Source organism: Scyliorhinus torazame, chromosome 3 (assembly GCF_047496885.1).
Source record: "Scyliorhinus torazame isolate Kashiwa2021f chromosome 3, sScyTor2.1, whole genome shotgun sequence".
Taxonomy (NCBI): Eukaryota; Metazoa; Chordata; class Chondrichthyes; order Carcharhiniformes; family Scyliorhinidae; genus Scyliorhinus; species Scyliorhinus torazame.
This window is the reverse complement of record NC_092709.1, coordinates 252,385,851-252,404,959: the sequence shown is the minus strand read 5'-3', so window position 1 is coordinate 252,404,959 and position 19,109 is coordinate 252,385,851. Positions and strand designations below refer to the sequence as shown.

At 44.6% G+C, this 19,109-nt stretch overlaps 1 protein-coding gene across 6 annotated transcripts in view; it reads left to right on the top strand.

The window, feature by feature from the left end:
- The window catches only part of epg5 (ectopic P-granules autophagy protein 5 homolog (C. elegans)), a 269,249-nt gene that overhangs the window by 225,142 nt on the left and 24,998 nt on the right, over positions 1–19,109 (top strand). For 3 of the 6 annotated variants that reach the window (XM_072497129.1, XM_072497130.1, XM_072497128.1), the window contains exons 37-41: positions 5,302–5,483; positions 9,452–9,655; positions 10,315–10,459; positions 11,487–11,729; positions 13,744–13,963. In XM_072497129.1, the coding sequence (XP_072353230.1) occupies positions 5,302–5,483; positions 9,452–9,655; positions 10,315–10,459; positions 11,487–11,729; positions 13,744–13,963 (994 nt within the window). Of the gene's footprint in view, positions 1–5,301; positions 5,484–9,451; positions 9,656–10,314; positions 10,460–11,486; positions 11,730–13,743; positions 13,978–19,109 lie in introns of those variants that run through there. The other 3 variants (XM_072497131.1, XM_072497132.1, XM_072497133.1) reach the window with 3 other exon arrangements.

The window sequence follows — 19,109 nt, the reverse complement described above, 5'->3', positions numbered from 1 at the left end:
ACAATGGGATGAGGGAGGAGTTGGCTAGGGCAGATTGGGAGCAAAGACTTTGTGGTGGGACAATTGAGGAACAGTGGAGGACTTTCAAAGAGGTTTTTCACAGTGCTCAGGAAAAGTACATACCAATGAAAAGAAAGGACTAGGAAAAAGGATAATCAGCGATGGCTATATATTTAAGTAAATAAAGGAAGGTATCAAATTGAAAGAAAAGACATACAAAGTGGCAAAGATTAGTGGGAAATTAGAGGATTGGGAAATCTTTAACGGTCAACAGAAAGCATCAAAAAAAGCTATAAAGAAAAGTAAAGATAGATTATGTGAGTAAACTAGGTCAGAATATAAAAACAGATAGTAAAAGTTTCTACAAATATATAAAACGAAAAAGAGTAGGTAAGATAAACATTGGTCCTGTAGAGAATGAGAAGGAGGATTTGATCGGGCAGCAACGGTGGTGAAGTGGTTAGCACTGTTGCCTCACAGCGCCGAGGTCCCAGGTTCAATCCTGGCCCTGGGTCACTGTCCTTGTGAAGTTTGCACATTCTCCCTGTGTGTGCGTGGGTTTCGCCCCCACAGCCCAAAGATGTGCAGGGTAGGTGGATTGGTCACACTAAATTGACCCTTAATTGGAAAAAATGAATTGGGTACTCTAAATTTATTTTTTTTAAAGAGATTTAATAATGGGAAATGAGGAAATGGCTGAGGCATTGAACAGGTATTTTGTGTCGGTCTTCACAGTGGAAGACACAAATAACATGCCAATAATTGTTGGCAAGGAGACTATGGCAGGTAAGGACCTAGAAATGTCACTAAGAAAATAGTGTTGGGCAAACTAATGGAGCTAACGGTAGGCAAGTCTCTTGTCCCTGATGGAATGCATCCCAGGGTACTAAAAGAGGTGGCGGGGGCAATAGCAAATGCGCTCGTGGGAATTTACCAAAATTTGCTGGACTCTGGGGCGGTTCCGGCAGATTGGAAAACAGCAAATGTGACACCACTGTTTAAAAAAGAAGGTAGACAAAAGGCCGGTGACTATAGGCCGGTTAGCTTAACTTCTGTAGTGGGGAAAATGCTTGAATCTGTCGTTAAGGAAGAAATAGCGAGACATCTGGATAGAAATTATCCCATTGGGCAGACGCAGCATGGGTTCGTTAAAGGCAGGTCACGTTTGACTAATTTAGTGGAATTCTTTGAAGACATTACGAGGGCGGTGGGCAACGGGGAACCGCTGGATGTGCTGTTTCTAGATTTCCAGAAGGCATTCGACAAGGTGCCGCACAAAAGGCTTTATGGGTAATGTATTAGCATGGAAAGAGGATTGATTAACTGACAGAAAACAAAGAGTGGGGATAAATGAGTGTTTTTCTGGTTGGCGATCAGTGGCTAGCGATGTGCTTCAGGGATCAGTGTTGGGTCCGCAATTGTTCACAATTTACAGAGATGATCTGAAGTTGGGGACCAAGTGTAATGTGTCAAAGTTCGCAGATGACACTAAGATGTGTGTTAGAGCCAAGTGTGCAGAGGACACAAAGTCTGCAGAGGGATACAGATAATTTAACTGAGTGGGAAAGGGTCTGGCAGATGGAGTTCAATGTTGATAAATGTGAGGTCATCCATTTTGGTAGGAATAGCATCAAAATGGACTATTATTCAAATGGTTAAAAATTGCAGCATTCGGCTGTGCAGAGGCACCTGGGTGTCCTTGTGAATGAATTGCAAAAAGTTGGTTTGCAGGTGCAGCAAGTAATTAAGAAGGCATATGGAATTTTGTCCTTCATTGCTAGAGGGATGGAGTTTAAAAGCAGGAAGGTTATGTTGCATCTGTATAGGGTGCTGGTGAGGCCACACCTGGGATATTGTGTACAGTTTTGGTCTCCTCACTTGAGAAAGGATGTACTGGCACTGGAGGGTGTGCAGAGGAGATTCACTAGGTTGATTCCGGAGTTGAGATGATTAGCTTTTGAGGAGAGACTAAGTAGACTGGGACTATCCTCATTGGAATTTAGAAGAATGAGAGGGGATCTTTTAGAAACATATAAAATTATGAAGGGAATAGATAGGATAGAAGCAGGGAAGTTGTTTCCACTGGTGGGTGAAACTAGGATGAGGGAGGATGGCCTCAAAATAAGGGGGAGCAGATTTAGGACTGAGTTGAGGAGGAACGTCTTCACCCAAAGGGTCGTGAATCTGTGGAATTCTCTGGCCAGTGGAGCATTTTAGGCTCCCTTGTTAAATGCTTTTAAGGCAAAGGTAGATAGATTTTTGAACAACAAAGGAATAAAAGGTTGCGGTGAGTGGGCGGGTAAGTGGAGCTGAGTCCACAAAAAGATCAGCCATGATCTTATTGAATGGTGGAGCAGGCTGGAAGGGCTAGATGGCCTACTACTCTTCTAAGGCCTTCTGTTCTTAAGAACTGGGAAGGATACATAATTGAGTTCCCCAGAGTTCAGAATTAGGGCCAGTGCTTTCCTTGATCTATATTAATGACCTCGCTTTGGGTGTGCTGAGCGCAATTTCAAAATTGGCAGATGATACAAAACAGGTATTCTGAACTGTGAGGAGGGTCATGTTTGATTTCTTCTTTTTTAAATTTTGTGTCCCCAATTATTTTTTCCAATTAAGGGGCAATTTAACGCGGTCAATCCACCTACCTTGCACATCTTTGGGTTGTGGGGGCGAAACCCATGCAAACATGGGGAGAATGTGAAAACTCCACAAGGACAGTGACCCAGAGCCGTGATTGAACCTGGGAACTCGGTGCCGTGAGGCAGCAATGCTAATCACTGTGCCACCATGCTGCCCAATCATGATTGATTTCAAAAGGACACACAGAGGTTACTGGAACAGATGGATATTAGGCAGGTAACGTTTAATGCAGAGAAGTGTGATGTGATTTATTCTGGTCGCAAGAACGAGGGGAAGCAACATAAATGAAAGTATATGATTCTATAGGGGTGCAGAAGCGGAGGGACCTGCAGGTTGTTGTGATCCCCCTGGAGACCAATTAACACAAGAATCAAACACCAACGGAAGAAATCAATGGACAGGATTTCATTTTTTTACTGTTCGAATCAAACTCAATATGAATTAACAGGCAAACTGTATTGAATAGAAACTGTGCATTGTATTCTTCTATATGATACACCAAATATAGATTTCTCAGATTTTTTTCAGTAGTCCCTTCAGCATATATGACATTAATCTAATTCAAAGTCCCTCAAAACTTGGTCTTTCCCAAGTAGAGGTTCAGTTCTTTTACTCATGTAAGAGTTGGGCACAAAGGTCCCATCTGACAGCAGATTTACTAAACCCAAGTTCCACAGGTAAAACATTGACTTAAAGGTGCATCTTTCAAGATCCTTCTCCCTGCTTTCCAGACCACTCTTTTTGGTTTCTGCTTTCCCATGACTTTCTACTTTAACTGTCTTGCACGCACAGCTTCTCCACAGCCACTTTACTGTCTTCTCCTGTTGAAAAAAACTCCCAAGAACGCTGCGACTGTTGTGGCCACAACAACTTGCAAACTATAGATTTCATCACTGGGTATATGTACTCAACCATTGAAGGTGGAAGTTTGAGAAAGTAAGGCAAATGGGATCCTGGATTTTCAGAAATGAAATGAAAATCGCTTATTGTCACCAGTAGGCTTCAAATGAAGTTACTGTGAAAAGCCCCTAGTCGCCACATTCCAGCGCCTGTTCGGGGAGGCTGGTACAGGAATTGAACTGTGCTGCTGGCCTGCCTTGGTCTGCTTTAAAAGCCAGCGATTTAGAATAGAGAACAAATACAAAGAAGTTATGTTCAGTCCTTGTAGAATATTTTTTCATAACCCAATTGGGACGGCGATCCCACGCCGGCTTGAGAATCGGAGGTCACGCCGAGACGGCCCGCAACGCCGGGACGCGATTCTGCGGCAACCGGAGAATCAGCGGCAGTCTTGCGTGCGCGGTCGACACGGTGCCAGTCGGGGGCCGTTGAAAGATGCCCCCCGCGGCGATTCTCCACGGTCGACCAGCCGAGTTCCCGCCAGCATGGTTCACGTATGGTTCCACCCAGCGGGGGCTCGGCGTCGCAGCTGCGGTGGCCGTCCTGGTGGGAGGGCAGGGGATCGGTCTCCAGAGGGGGGTCTCCACGACGGCGCGCCCAATCGGGCGGGGGGGCCTATCTTCTTCCGCACCGGCCCGCTGTGTGGCTCCACCATGTTGCGCGTCGCTAGCGCGCAAGTGGCCGTGGCGAGCAGTGCAGGGCCGCGTACGGCAGCTGGAGCAACACAGAGCACTCCAGCGCCGTTGGGCCCCCTGTGGGCAACAGAATCGCTGGGCCAAAAGGCCCGTTGACACCGGCATGAAACACTCTGTGTTTACGCCAGCGTCAACACTTTTCAGAGAATCCTGGACAATGTGTCCAATTCTGGGCACCACACTTTAGCAAGGATGTGAAGACATTGGAAACAATCAGAAAGAGATTTACAAAAATGTTTCCAGGGATGAGGGGACTTCACCTACATGGATAAAACAAAAGAACAATACATAGTGGCCGGAATTCTCCGGTCATTGGAATTCTCTGTTCCTGCCGGCATCGCACCCCACCTGTGGGTTTCCCGGTGGGGTGGTTTCAATGGGAAATTGCATAAACAAGCGGCAGGAATAGAGAATCCCGCCGAATGGCGCATCGCCGAGAAACACGCGGCTGGGAGACTGGAGAATCAAGCCCAGTGTGTTCTGAAGAAGAATCATACTTAACTCGAAACGTTAACTCTGTTTCTCTCTCCACACACAGATGCCACCAGATCTGCTAGGGTTTTCCAGGAATTTGTGTTTTTATTTCAAATTTCCAGAATCCGCAGTAGTTTACTTTAATGAACAATACATAAACTTGCTTAGCAGCGCAATCATTTATTTAACAGTTTTGCACTTTTACAAAGGTAGAACAATGGTGCTTTCTAACACTCTCATCATGTAAAAATAATCATGTAAAAGTAATAACTGCTTCATTGCTTAAACAATGAAATATAACTCTGCCATTCAGTAGAGAAGATCCCTAACCAAAGACAGATCAATAGTCTGAGATTGAGAAATATTTGTAATATTAGTATGGAATTTTGCTGCAGAGGAGGTGTTAGGAGCGTAAGGGAATTTACTTCTTCCAGATGCAAGTGTTTTCTAATTCTTTTGTATGTGGAGATATGACTATAATTGACAATGACTCAGTTATGGAGGTCTATTAAACCATTCAATGTTTATATTTAATCTTGGTTTAGTTCTGCATATATCAGTGATGCTCTTGATGCTATTTTTCAGGTAGAGAGAGGATGTCCAAAGAGCTGCTTCCTATTTTTGGGAAATTTGCTATGTGAAGTTAACTGGGTTAGTGTTCTTTCTGATGCTTGGAATCCCCAACCTCTCTTGCAAACACGGAAGATGGTTGTCAGTTTGTTGTTTATGATGGTTTTTCTGTCAAAAGAAGACAAACTTACAAGTAAGCCAGTAAGTAGTTTTTTATTTTCTCCTGGCAAGCTTTCTATTAGGAGGTAATGCAACACATTATTGAAGTAACAGATTGATGAATTCTTTGAGTAACTGAGCATCATTGTGATTTGTTTGTTGTATATAAGACAATTTTCGCAGCTAAAACATAATTTAGAACGCCTATTCTATAATTTATCCAGAAAAGTAATTTTTTAAATGCAAAATTTAAAAGTATAACTTCAAATCTGTACTATGTGCAGTTGAAGTGCCACAGTCAAATGGGAGATGCAACTACCTATTTGTGCAACTAAAGCTAATAACATAGTACACACTAGTTACAGTCAGTCTTACAAAGGGGCAGAAAGTTACAGTGCCTTGCTTGCGCGGTTGGGAGAGAAAAATTAACAGGTGACGTCAACAGAATGCTCTCTCGTAGGCAAATCCGCAGGGTCGAGGATAACTTGCATCCACTCTAAAAATGAGTTTTCAGGTGCCTGAGGAGTCTCTGTCACAGGTGGGGCAGACGGTGGTTGGAGGAGCAGGTGGGTGGGGTGCCCTAGCTGACACGCACTCCTTTTGCTGTCGACGCTTGGCTTTAGCTTGCACTTGGCAACGAAAATCAAGGGGTAGAGTTCTCCATTTCAGAGACTAAGTGCTGACACCGAGACAGAATCGGTGGACTTCTACAACAGCAAAATTGCCAGAGCAATTCATCAGTGTTAATGGGCTAGCACCGGGTGCACCATGTGGAACACGATCGATTCCAATGAGAAACAGTGTCGCTTACGCCGGAGTTGGGATTGACACTCAAGAGGCTGATAAGCTGCAGTCACATATTAGCACCCCACTCCCCACACACACACTCATCCCAGCCAACAAGATGGCAGCAGGGCGAGCGGCGCCCGGTTCACGGACGCTGAGCTCAAGACCCTGCTAGATGCCGTGGGGGAAAGGTGGGCTACCTGTACCCCGGGGTGGGAAGGAGGTTGGCACCCATCGGCATACAACGAGCATGGCCACAGCTGGCAGATGTCATGGGCCCCACTGCCAGGACCGGACATCAGTGCTACAAAAAGCTGCACAACCTCTTCAGGGCGACCAGGGTGAGTAGGCAGCATTGTGCCCCTGGCACAAACCCCCGTCCCAAACACCCGTAACTCTCTTTTTCCCCCCCTCAATCTGGAGGGCAAGCGCTCACCACCCTGCATCACATGCCAGCACCCCCTGTGCTGCTTGCTTCCGATGTCCGACTGTCTAACATTGTGCGCCTTGTGCCCCACCACCCTCCCAGGAGAAGGCAGCCCACAACCCCTGGGAGAGGGAAAAGACTGGAGGGGGGCCACCGGGCCTGAGGCCCATCACCACAGTGGAGCAGCAAGCAATGGACCTGGTTGCTGGGCCCAGAGAGAGGGCAGTCGCTGGGGCAGAGGTTAGCTTTGGGCAAGCAAGTGAGACACCGCTGAGTTGCGGTTCCCCATGGCATGTGTGTCACCACCACCCTCACAATAAACACCTGTTCACAACATTTCAATCCTGTCGAACTCCCTGGACCCAGGGCATCTCGGTGATGGCGGTGAACCCAGCTGCCCAGGCATCCTGGTGGGCTCGGTCCACATCGAATTTGATATATTGCGCTGACTGGGCATATAGGGTCTCCGTGACGGATCGATGCACCTGTGCACCGAGGTCTGTTAGATTCCGGACAGGTACCCGTTTGGTGCCTAGAAGGACCCTGTGGCGTAAACGTTCAGGGCGACAGTCACCATCGCGGCCACTGGGAGCGGGTGTCATAGAATCCTAGAAAAGTTACAGCACAGGAGGAGGCCACTCGGCCCATCTTGTACATGCCAGCCCGAGGACACCCAGGTGTCCTTTCCAATCCCACCTTCCTGCATCTGGTCCATAGCCCTGTAGCTTAGAGCACTTAATGTACGATCCAGGTACCTTTTAAAAGAGTTTAGGGTCTCAGTCTCCAACACCAGCTCGGGCAGCAAATTCCAGACTCCCACTGCCCTCTGCATGAAAACGTTTTTCCTCATGTCACTTATCTTGAATCTATGTCCCCTGGTCCTAGAATACTCCACCAAAAACAATTGTATCCTGTCCACCTTATCTCTTCCCCTCATGATTTTGTACACCTCAATTAAGTCAACCCTCGGCCTTCTTTGTTCCAAGGAAAATAACCCCAACCTATCCAATCTCTCCTCGTAGCCACACTTTTCTAGCCCTGGCAACATTCTTTTAAACCTTCTCTGCACTCTCTCCAAAGCAATAACGTCCTTCCTGTAATGTGGTGACCAGAACTGCACACAATGGGCGGGATTCTCCCCTAACCGGCGGGGCGGGCCGTACCAGCGCCAAGGAGTGGCGTGTGCTGGCGTCATCCCAGCGCATGCGCAGGGGGGTTCTTCTCCGCACCGGTCATGGTGGACCATTACACCGGCCGGAAGGAGGGAAAGGGTGCCCCCACGGCACAGGCCCACCCATGGATCAGTGGGCCCCGATCACGGGCCAGGCCACGGTGGGAGCCCCCCCCGGAGCCAGATAACCCCCACCCCGCCCCCGAGGACACCGCAGGCCGCCCGCAGAGCCAGGTCCCGCCGGTACGGACCTGGTGTATTTTATGCTGGCGGGACCCGCCGGAAACGGGCGGCCACTCGGCCCATCACGGGCTGGAGAATCATCGGGGGGGCCACTGCCAACAACCCCCGACCGGCGCGGCACGATTCCCGGCGAAAAAACGGTGCTGGAGAATCCAGCAGCCGGCGGCGGGGCGGGATTCACGCCGCCTCCCGCCAATTCTCCGGCCCGGCGGGGGGTCGGAGAATCCCGCCCATGATTCCAGTTGTGACCTCATCAGTGTTTTATACAACTCTAACATCATATCCTTACTTTTATATTCTATTCCTCTGCCAATGAAGGAGAGCATTCCATATGCTTTCTTCACAACCTTGTCTACTTAAACCTTTAGGGACCTGTGTACACGTGTGCCACGATTTCTCACTTCATCCATCCCTCGTAGTATATTCTCATTTATTGAGTGGTCCCCACAACTGTTTGACCTCCCTAAGTACATAACTTCACACTTCTCTGTGTTAAATTCCATCTATCACTTTATTGCCCATTCCACCAATCCATCTGTATAGTTTTGAAGATTATGGGTGGGATTCTCTGTAGGCTGATGGCAAAATCGTGATCGGCGAATGGGCGGAGAATGGATTCCGACACCGGAATCGGGGCCAGTGCCAGTTTGATGCCGGTTGGGTCGCGGTTGACAGGTTGTGTTCGTGCACAGCCAACGCCATGTTGTATGGCGCGACCGGTGCAGGTCATCAGCCTTGCGCGGCCTGGGACCCGGCCATTCTCCGGCCGTTTTCGGCGCAGTCCGCGGGAATTTTACCCGCCGCCAGTGCTAGCCCCTCATCGGTACCAGAATTGATGAGGATTTTGCGCCGATTTTTCTGTCATGATCCACACATGCTCCGTTGACATTAACATTTTGTCTCCCAAATGGAGAATCCAGTCCTATAGCTATCCTCTACACTGTCCACCACTCGGCCAATCTGCAAATGGTTGTCGTATTGTAGCTAAAAATTCCGATTTGGTATTTTTGTACTCCATTCAATAACATGACAGTAGCAAAGAAACCTATTATTTCCATTGAAATGAAATGAAAATCGCTTATTGTCACAAGTAGGCTTCAAATGAAGTTACTGTGAAAAGCACCTAGTCGCCACATTCCGGCACCTGTTCGGGGAGGCTGTTACGGGAATCGAACCGTGCTGCTGGCTTGCTTTGGTCTGCTTTCAAAGCCAGCGATTTAGCCCTGTGCTAAACAGCCCCTGCATTGTACAATAGATTTGTTTATTTTGTTAGTTTGGTTCACTTTGTTCCCAATTAATTGAATCACACCCATAGTCTTGCTTATTTAATTGTATTCATAACATAGGTTTTACTAACTCAGTTGGTAATGCTGATCTCTGCAGGAATCCCCGCTACATAGCCTTCTTGGACAATCGAATGCTATACCCTGGCATTTTGTGGATGTTGCATCATATCAAAATGTCATCAGCTACTTCAGTAGCCACTACTCACCCTCCGTTGTAATTTTAAAAAATCCATCAGCTGAACTGATACTGAAGCTTTTAAAAGTCGCTGCGGGTTTTTCTGAAACCTTGGGCACACACAGTGTAAGTAGATTCTTAAATAAAAATATTTGTTTAGTCAGGATGACTTATGTTGAAGTTACGTGATGCTTTTCTAATTCATGTCTTCCAGTGATGGCCTTTGAACAATATTCACTGACTAAATACATCTCTGCATGTATCTCAAATTAGCTTGTGTGTTTATTATGTGTGACATCAAAGCTGCTCTGAAATTCGACTCAACCTTCATCGCAATGTGTGATAAATGCAAACTCGTTAGACATGTTGGAAAACAACACTAATGAAATTGAAGTTAAATAATGGCTGCCACTTGCATTGCCCTGGAATCCTTGCAAGTATATATGCAGAGAGTTTCTGAATCCACTGTTGCAGAATAACCTCAAATTCTGAAGCAGGACTCTACAATTGATGCATGCATGAGAAGAAACATTGAGCAACTAGTTCAACTGTGAGCACAGAGGGGAGGAAAAATCAGATTGATTTGTTTAGAAGTTATGATTGTGATGCCTGTGCACCGATTATGGTGTTCCATTTATCTGGTTTGGACATTGTACCGGAAATTGCTAAATATCCTATGTTTACATAACAAAAGCACTGTTCTCTCTATGAGGGAGTTGGTTTTTATTTTAATCTCATACTGCTGATTGCTTTAGCTGCTAATGTATTTTTTGGGGTTTCTTTAGGATGCTACACATAAATGCAGGGCATATGTCCATCAAGTTGTCCAGTGCCTCATCACTTTGGATCAGAATGCTCAGATAGTCCATGCTCAACTAGAACATGAAATGATAACACTATTGGATGATATTGTTATCTTTAACCCACCAGGTCAGTGCAGTCAGAAAAGTACTGAGGGGAGTCGGTGGAAATCTAGTTTCTGATTTAGTGAATGCAATTCCTATATAATTGAGTTATAGCTTTTATATGTGTTGTAACATTATGTACTGTCTGGTGCTTTTCATTTCGTTATAACAGCTTGAAAACAAGTACACTTAATCATATATTTGTAGAAAATGTAGAACGAGTAAGACACCCGCACTACCAAAGCACCTCCATGTGAAATGGAACCAGAACAACGTAGAGATGAGATGCCCAACCACTGATGAGTCAAAGATAGGGAAAGACTGATTGAACCATTCTGACATGTTGATGCCGACATTTATTATCTCTCCTCCTGCCTCTCCCAATTAATTAAGGAAAGACCTGTTAAATTCCTCTAAGTTGGCCAAAGACAGTCAAGAAAGCTACATGATTACTTGTGCCATTATTTACAGATAGCCTTTGATAATTTCAGAAATCCTTCAGTCTTCAGAAAAACCATTAACGTAAGTGTCTGAACCACTTTGTGATGCAGAAAAGCTTACACAAATGTACACTCATGCACAGGCGCATATACACTATTTTGTTTGAACTAGGAAGGAAAAGAAATGGAGTAGGCCATTCAGCCCTCTAATATATCATTCAGTCAAGTCATTATTTTCAGTTACTCGTTCGTAGGATGAGGCACCACACCAAGGCCGACACTCTGACCATTTTTAATTGCTCTTGATCTACACCTCAAATTAATTTACCCGGCATTGATCCATAGCTCTTAATATCTTTATGCAACAATAAATCTGTGACTTTATATACAATGCATCTACCAATCTCAGTCTTAAAATTTTCAATTGATCTAACACCCACAGACTTTTAGAGGAAAAAGTCACAGGTGTTTGCATTACAAATATACTTTCAAAAATAGTAATAAAGTGCATCAGAGGTAAGTTAGTCATTCCGCTATTGTATATTTAATTAAACAGATGATTCTCAGTTAAGTTTTCATAAATATTGTTTTTCTTCCATATCCCTTCCTCAGATGTGGAGAATCAAATGCGTCACATGGCAATAGCCAGCCTTTTTATGGAAGTACTGATGATGTTGAATAATACCAGTGTTACGTCAGCAGAATCACTGCGAGTGAGTTTGCAGTCTTGGATTGAGACTAAGATGTGCTATAATCTTTCATTACCACTACTGACTGCAACTTGTCAAAGTCTGGCATCTGTTAAACACATGGCAGAAACAACTGAAGGGTGCATCATGGCTTATTTCAGGGATGGTAAGAAACATGTGCATGTTTGAGGAGCTGGTTTAATTTTCTTCACCCTTTTATCTAGTTAGATGTGCTTGTAACATTCTAGGATATTGTTTCTATTTGATCTGGAAGATTGAGTTCACAAAGAGTTAAGTTCCAGCAAGAAATAAGCTGTTTTAGGATGTATAAGACAAACTGGTTGAAAGAACAAATCAGCTATCTCAAAATTGTGTATTCTTGCTTATCAAATCAGCAGGAGACAATTGAATGACTTCCAACACACACTATGGACATTCACGCCTTGCACGTCAGGATGGTTTCATTATGATGCTGAATAAGTGCATGGGGACAACTAAATGGACCATGTCATTCCCATGACTGGTATATCAATTGGTATATCAATTTCACCTGAGGAAGGAGCAGCGCTCCGAAAGCTAGTGACATCGAAATAAACCTGTTGGACTTTAACCTGGTGTTGTAAGACTTCGTACTGGTATATCAAGGACAGAAGTTCTCATTTAAAATGGTAGCTTTGATTAGACATGACTATTGCAATGCACTCCTGGCTTCCCTTTCACCATCCATCTTCTGTAAAGGCACAGTCATCCAAAACTCTGCCCACATCTTAACTCATATCAAATCTTCTTCAACCATTTATCTGTGCAAAGCGTCCAGGTAACTCTCGCCCACCCAGATGTGCCGCAAGGTCTGACGCTCAGACTCCAGCTCATCAATTCTGAGCCCAAATTCCTTGAGTAACAAACACTTGCTGCATATGTGGTCACTGGCGCTCGCAATGGGATCTGCCAGCTCCCACATCATGCAGCTACAGCACATCGCCTGCCCAGCCATTTCTACTTAGTTAATTAATTAGTTTTGCAATGTGTTTTTTAAAATTTAGCACTGATTCCCTATCAGCTAATCAGGTCACAGCTTTCCTGTGACGTCGATTTTTTCAGCTTCAATGGAATCCCCGATACACCTTGCTCCGATGCTCCGCCCTCCTTGAATCTCCAGCTCCTCCTGCGCTCTTTTAAATCTCAGACTCCTCTCGCAAAGATGTGCAGAATAGGTGGATTGGCCATGCTAAATCGCTCCTTAGTGTCCAATGGTTAGGTGGGGTTACGGGAATAGTGTGGGAATGCAAACCTAGGTAGGGTGCTCTTTCAGAAGGTCGGTGCAGACTCATTGGGCCGAATGACCTTCGGCACTATGGGGATTGTATGATTTTATTTCTGGCCTCTTGTGCATCCCTAGCTTTAATCACTCCATCAGTGACCAAGTCTTCGGTTGTCTCGGGCCCACACTCAGCTATACCCTCCCTACACCTTCCCACATCTCTGTCTCACTTTTTTCTTTAAAACACTCCTTAGAGTGTACTTCTTTGACCAAGCTTTAGGTCACCTGTCCTAATATCTCCTTGTGTGGCTTGATGTCATTCTTTGTTTTATAAAGCATCTGTGAAGCACCTTGGGGCATTTTATACATTAAAGATGCTATATAAATATGTTATTGTTGTTTGCACAATTGCTTAATATTTCACCTGGAAATATCTTCTGTATGAATATAAGTTGACTCCATTTATCCATGACACTGCATCTACAATTCCATATAACTGGCCCCAGAATTGTTGGGCTTAATACTGAGAAATTTTAATATTGTAAGAAAAACAAATTACTGCAAATGCTGGAATCTGAAACAAAAACAGAAAAGACTGGACAATCTCAGCCGGTCTGACAGCATCTGTGGAGAGAAAAGGGAGCTAACCTTTCGAGTCTGGATCACTCTTTGGCAAAGCTTTGACAAGGAGTCATCCAGACTTGAACGGTTAGCTCCCTTTTCTCCCCACAGATGCCGTCAGACCTACTGAGATTGGCCAATATTAATATTGTGTAGTTTTAACATGTCTCAACCTTTACTTTAAAACTTGTACAAAATAATTCTTTCCAAGCAACTTATATGACACATTGCCATGATGATTTGTGATTAAATAAATTTTTGATTTTTGGTAACAAAAATGTGCGTTTTTTAAATCTAGGAGCATGTCTTGATCAGTATTTTGGATGGGGACCAATTTTGGTATCACTTCAAGTTCCGGAGCTAACTGTAGAAGAATTTCTAAAAGACTGCTTGGACTTGGGCAGTTACTTGACACTTTATGTGTACATTCTTCAGCATTTGAACATGGAGCAGACTCTGTCCAATGAAATGAAAATGCTAGTTCTACTTAACAAATGGATAGAGCAAGCCTTTCCCAGGTAATATTGATTAGGTAAGAATAACTTTAGGGAGCTATATATTTTAAATGGTCTAGGAAGAAGTAGCTTTTTCTTAACAATTAGTAATGTAAATAATGTCAGACTGATGCGACAGCATTGTGTTTAATTTGCAGGGAACTTTCAAATCCAGAGCCACAGCCGTGTCAGAAAAAAATCCAATTCCATGGTTCATTATAACGGAATAAGCAACAGTAAAGAAAGATAAACAATTTTAAATGATGTAGAGTTTTATCCAGTCTCTCTTAATTATCTTAAAGCACTTCACAGCATTTAATTAATTGGAATTGCTATGACATGTTACATAATCAAGTATGACAATAACATTGCACAAATAGCAATTATATTATTGATTTGTTTTTGGTGGCACTGGAGAAATGTAGGCCAGAACACCAGGAGAATTCAGTTCTTTCACCTGTGCCATGGAACCTTTTAAAGAGATGCACTAGTGATATCAGTGTTACAATTTAATTGACTATGATTTTTAATAGTACCTCGAAAAATAACATTTGTGGAGGTTGGGATGTGTCAAGGGAGGAGAGATACTTAATTATTTCAGTGTCGACAGATTTATTGTTCAGATATGGTCTGGCTGCAGACACCAATAAATATCACCAGTACTACTTCTCTTGAAAATGAAATGTCCACAAAGACTTTCAGGATAGTTTCTACAAGTTAGCTTTTCAATCTTCCAGTGTTGTCATTTGAATGTTTAAAAACTGCACTTGCACCAGTAGCGAGTGAGCGTACGTACCGGTTGAGATCGGGGTATTTTAAACTACACTGAGGGACAAGACTAGGGTGTCCCCTCTCCCCGCTATTGTTTGCTCTGGCCATAGAGCCACTGGCAGTGGCATTAAGAGCCTCTAGGAACTGGAAATGGCTGGTTCGGGGGGGGGGGGGGGGGGGGTGAGCACCGGGTCTCACTTTACGCAGATGACCTGCTCTTGGATATTTCAGACCCGTTGGAGGGGATGGGGGAAGTTATGCGGATCCTAGGGGAATTTGGTAATTTTTTGGAGTATAAATTGAACGTGGGGAAAAGCGAGATGTTCGCGAGCAGGAGAAGAGACTGGGAGAGCTGCCGTTTAGAATGGTAGGAAGGAGCTTTCGATATCTGAGAATCCAGGTGGCTCAGGGACGGGAGGCACAAGTTAAACCTATCCTGCTCGTAGAACAAATGAAAGAGGACTTTAAGAGATGGGACATGCTCCCGCTATCACTGGCGGGAAGGGTACAGACCGTGAAAATTATGGTTCTCCCCAGATTTCTGTTTGTCTTTCAGTGCCTCCCCATCTTCATCCCGAGGGCCTTTTTTAAACTGGCAAATAAGGTTATTTCGGGCTTTGTGTGGGCGGGGAAAACCCCACGAGTGAAGAAAGTGTTGCTGGAGCGCAGTCGGGGGGAGTGTGGGTTGGCGCTGCCGAACGTTTATAATTACTGGGCGGCTAATATAGCCATGATTAGGAAGTGGGTAGTGGAGGAGGGGTCGCTGTGGGAGCGAATGGAGGCGGCGCCATGTAAAGACACAAGTTAGGAACACTGATAATGGCACCTCTTCCGTTCTCGCCAGCCCGATACTCCACAAGTCCAGCAGTGGTGGCAGCTCTGAGAATCTGGGGGCAGTGGAGGAGATTGAAGAAAGTGGAGGGAGCATCGGTTTGGACCCCGATTTATAATAACCATCAATTTGTACCAGGTAGGCTGGATGGTGGGTTCCGGAGATGGCAAAGGGCAGGAATTAGGAATATGGGGGATCTATTTATAAACGGGAGCTTCCCCAGCTTGAAAGCCGTGGAGGATAAATTTGACAGAGTGGTCTCCAGTACATGGGTGGGAGAGGGGAAGGTATCCAATATCTACCAGGAACTTTTGGAATCTGAGGGAACTCCGGTGGAGGAGCTTAAGGGCAAGTGGGAAGACGAGCTAGGGGGAAAGATAGAGGCGGGTCTGTGGGCAGATACCCTGAGCAGGGTTAACACATCCTCATCATGTGTCAGGCTTAGCCTGATACAGTTCAAGGTAGTCCACCGGGCACACATGACGGCGGCCCGGATGAGCACATTTTTCAGGGTAGAGGACAGATGTGCGCGGGAAGCCCAACAAATCATGTCCACATGTTTTGGGCATGCCCGAAGCTTAGAGGGTTTTGGCAGGGTTTCGCTCGGTGATGTCCATGGTACTCAAAACACGGATGGTGCCAAGTCCGGAGGTGGCGATCTTTGGAATGTCGGAAGAGCCGGGAGTCCAGGGGGCGAAAGAGGCCGACGTCTTGGCCTTTGCCTCCCTGGTAGCCCGGAGAATTATCTTATTAATGTGGAGGGACTCGAAGCCCCCGAGGGCAGAGACCTGGGTTAGTGACGTGGCTGGGTTTCTCAGTCTCGAGAAAATAAAGTTCGCCTTAAGAGGGTCAATGTTAGGGTTCACCCGGAGGTGGCAGCCGTTCGTCGACTTTCTCGGGGAAAATTAAAATGTCAGCAGAAGCAGAATTCCAAAGGGTGTGGGGGGGGGGGGGGGGGGCAGATTGTTGTTTTATGGTTGAGGTGTGTGAAGATTGTGATGAGGTGGAAACGTTTACTGTACCATGCTTATGTCGCTGTTATTATAAAAATTGCAAATACCCTCATAAAATTTTTTTTTTTTTTAAACTGCACTTGGAGTTTGTTGTAAGCCTTTCAATCTGTTTACTTGTTATTCCCACTGTCAAATGGCTAATAGAGTAGAAACCATTTAATATTGCTGATCCTGAGCCTCAACTCTGTTTTCCCATCCATTCCCCATATCCCTTAATGCCCCCAGAGACCAAATATCTGCTTATACTAGCCTTAAAGTATTCAATGATGGAACAGATAATTCCAAAGATTCACAATCCTTTGAGTGAAGAATTTCTCCTCATCTCAGTCCTAAATGATCGGCCCCTTATCATGAGACTGTATCCCCGTGTTTTAGATTCCCGACCAGTGGAAATAACCACAACGTCTACTCTGTCAAGTCCCCTCAGAATCATGTAGGTTTCAATAGATTGCCATTCATTTTTCTAAACTCCAGAGAATATAAAGCCAATTTACTCAATCTCTCTTCATAGGACATTTCCCCTATTCCGTGGACTAGGGAGGCTGTACCACCTCCAATGCAAATATATCCTTTCCCAAATGTGGATCCCAAAACTGAGCACATTATTCCAGATGTGGTCTCACCAAACTATACAATGGAGCATTGTGTACATGCGAGCTGAAAACACACACGATTTGTCAATCAGAGCAACAGGTCTTTGTTTCCAGGAGTATAGAACATAGAACATTACAGCGCAGTACAGGCCCTTCGGCCCTCGATGTTGCGCCGACCTGTGAAACCACTCTAAAGCCCTTCTACACTGTTCCCTTATCGTCCAAATGTCTATCCAATGACCATTTGAATGCGCTTAGTGTTGGCAAGTCCACTACTGTTGCAGGCAGGGCATTCCATGCCCTTACTACTTACTCTCTGAGTAAAGAACCTACCTCTGGCATCTGTCCTATATCTATCTCCCCTCAATTTAAAGCTATGTCTCCTTGTGCTAGACATACCATCCGAGAAAAAAGGCTCTCACTGTCCACCCTATCCAATCCTCTGATCATCTTGTATGCCTCAATTAAGTCACCTCTTAACCTTCTTCTCTCTCACGAAAACAGCCTCAAGTCCCTCAGCCTTTCCTCATAAGATCTTCCCTCCATACCAGGCAACATTCTGGTAACTCTCCTCTGCACCCTTTCCAATGGTTCCACATCCTTCCTATAATGCGGCGACCAGAATTGCACGCAATACTCCAAATGCGGCCGCACCAGAGTTTTGTACAGCTGCAACATGACCTCATGGCTCCGAAACTCAATCCCTCTACCAATAAAAGCTAACACACCGTACGCCTTCTTAACAACCCTCTCAACCTGGGTGGCAACTTTCAGTGATCTATGTACATGAACACCGAGATCTCTCTGCTCATCCACACTGCCAAGAATCTTACCATTAGCCCAGTACTCTGACTTCCTGTTATTCCTTCCAAAATGAATCACCTCACACTTTTCTGCATTAAACTCCATTTGCCACCCCTCAGCCCAGCGCTGCAGCTTATCTATGTCCCTCTGTAACTTGTAACATCCTTCCGCACTGTCCACAATTCCACCGATTTTAGTGTCATCTGCAAATTTACTCACCCATCCTTCTACGCCCTCCTCCAGGTCATTTATAAAAATGACAAGCAGCAGTGGCACCAAAACAGATCCTTGTGGTACACCACTAGTAACTGGACTCCAGTCTGAACATTTCCCATCAACCACCACCCTTTGTCTTCTTCCAGCTAGCCAATTTCTGATCCAAACTGAGTCGGAAGTTGAGTCGGAAACATTAGGGACCTTCAAGCGGCTATTGGATAGGTACATGGATTACGGTAGAATGATGGGCTGTAGATTAATTTGTTCTTAATCTAGGACAAAAGTTTGGCACAACATTGTGGCCGAAAGGCCTGTTCTGTGCTGTATTTTTCTATGTTCGAAATAATACACTTAATATAACTGGCTCATTTTATAACTATTATCTTTACAACTCTGTTAGCACTCAAAGGTGTGATGGTGCATCGTATGACTATTGCAAAATGTTACGTTATCTGTGTGGAGATACTTTGCTTTCTGACCATCACATACTCGGTGAAGCAAGTTTCCAAACAAATTTGGTGAAAGGATTTTATCTCCCTTCACGCAGCGGAAATGGAGTTAAAAACAAGTAAAAATTCCCTGCGAGGGAGATTAGAAGGAACTTATTTGAGTAAATATTTATTGGAATGTGGAATGCAATGTTAAATCAATGACCGCATTAACCAAATGATTGCACAATTATATAAAGAATAAGTTAGGAGTATGGGAAGAATGCACAAAAAATAGGAATGTTCAAAATCAGCATTTGAGAGAAAGTAAATTCAGCATGACTTGTGTAAAAAATTCTACGTGTGGAATTTTTCCAAAAAACAGCAGTATGTTAACACTCAATAATTGATAGTGTCAAAATTTAATTGAAGGTGGATTTGTTTTAATACAAATAAAATTTGCCATTCAACACTTTAAGACTTTTGATTTAATCTGGTGGATATTCATGTGAG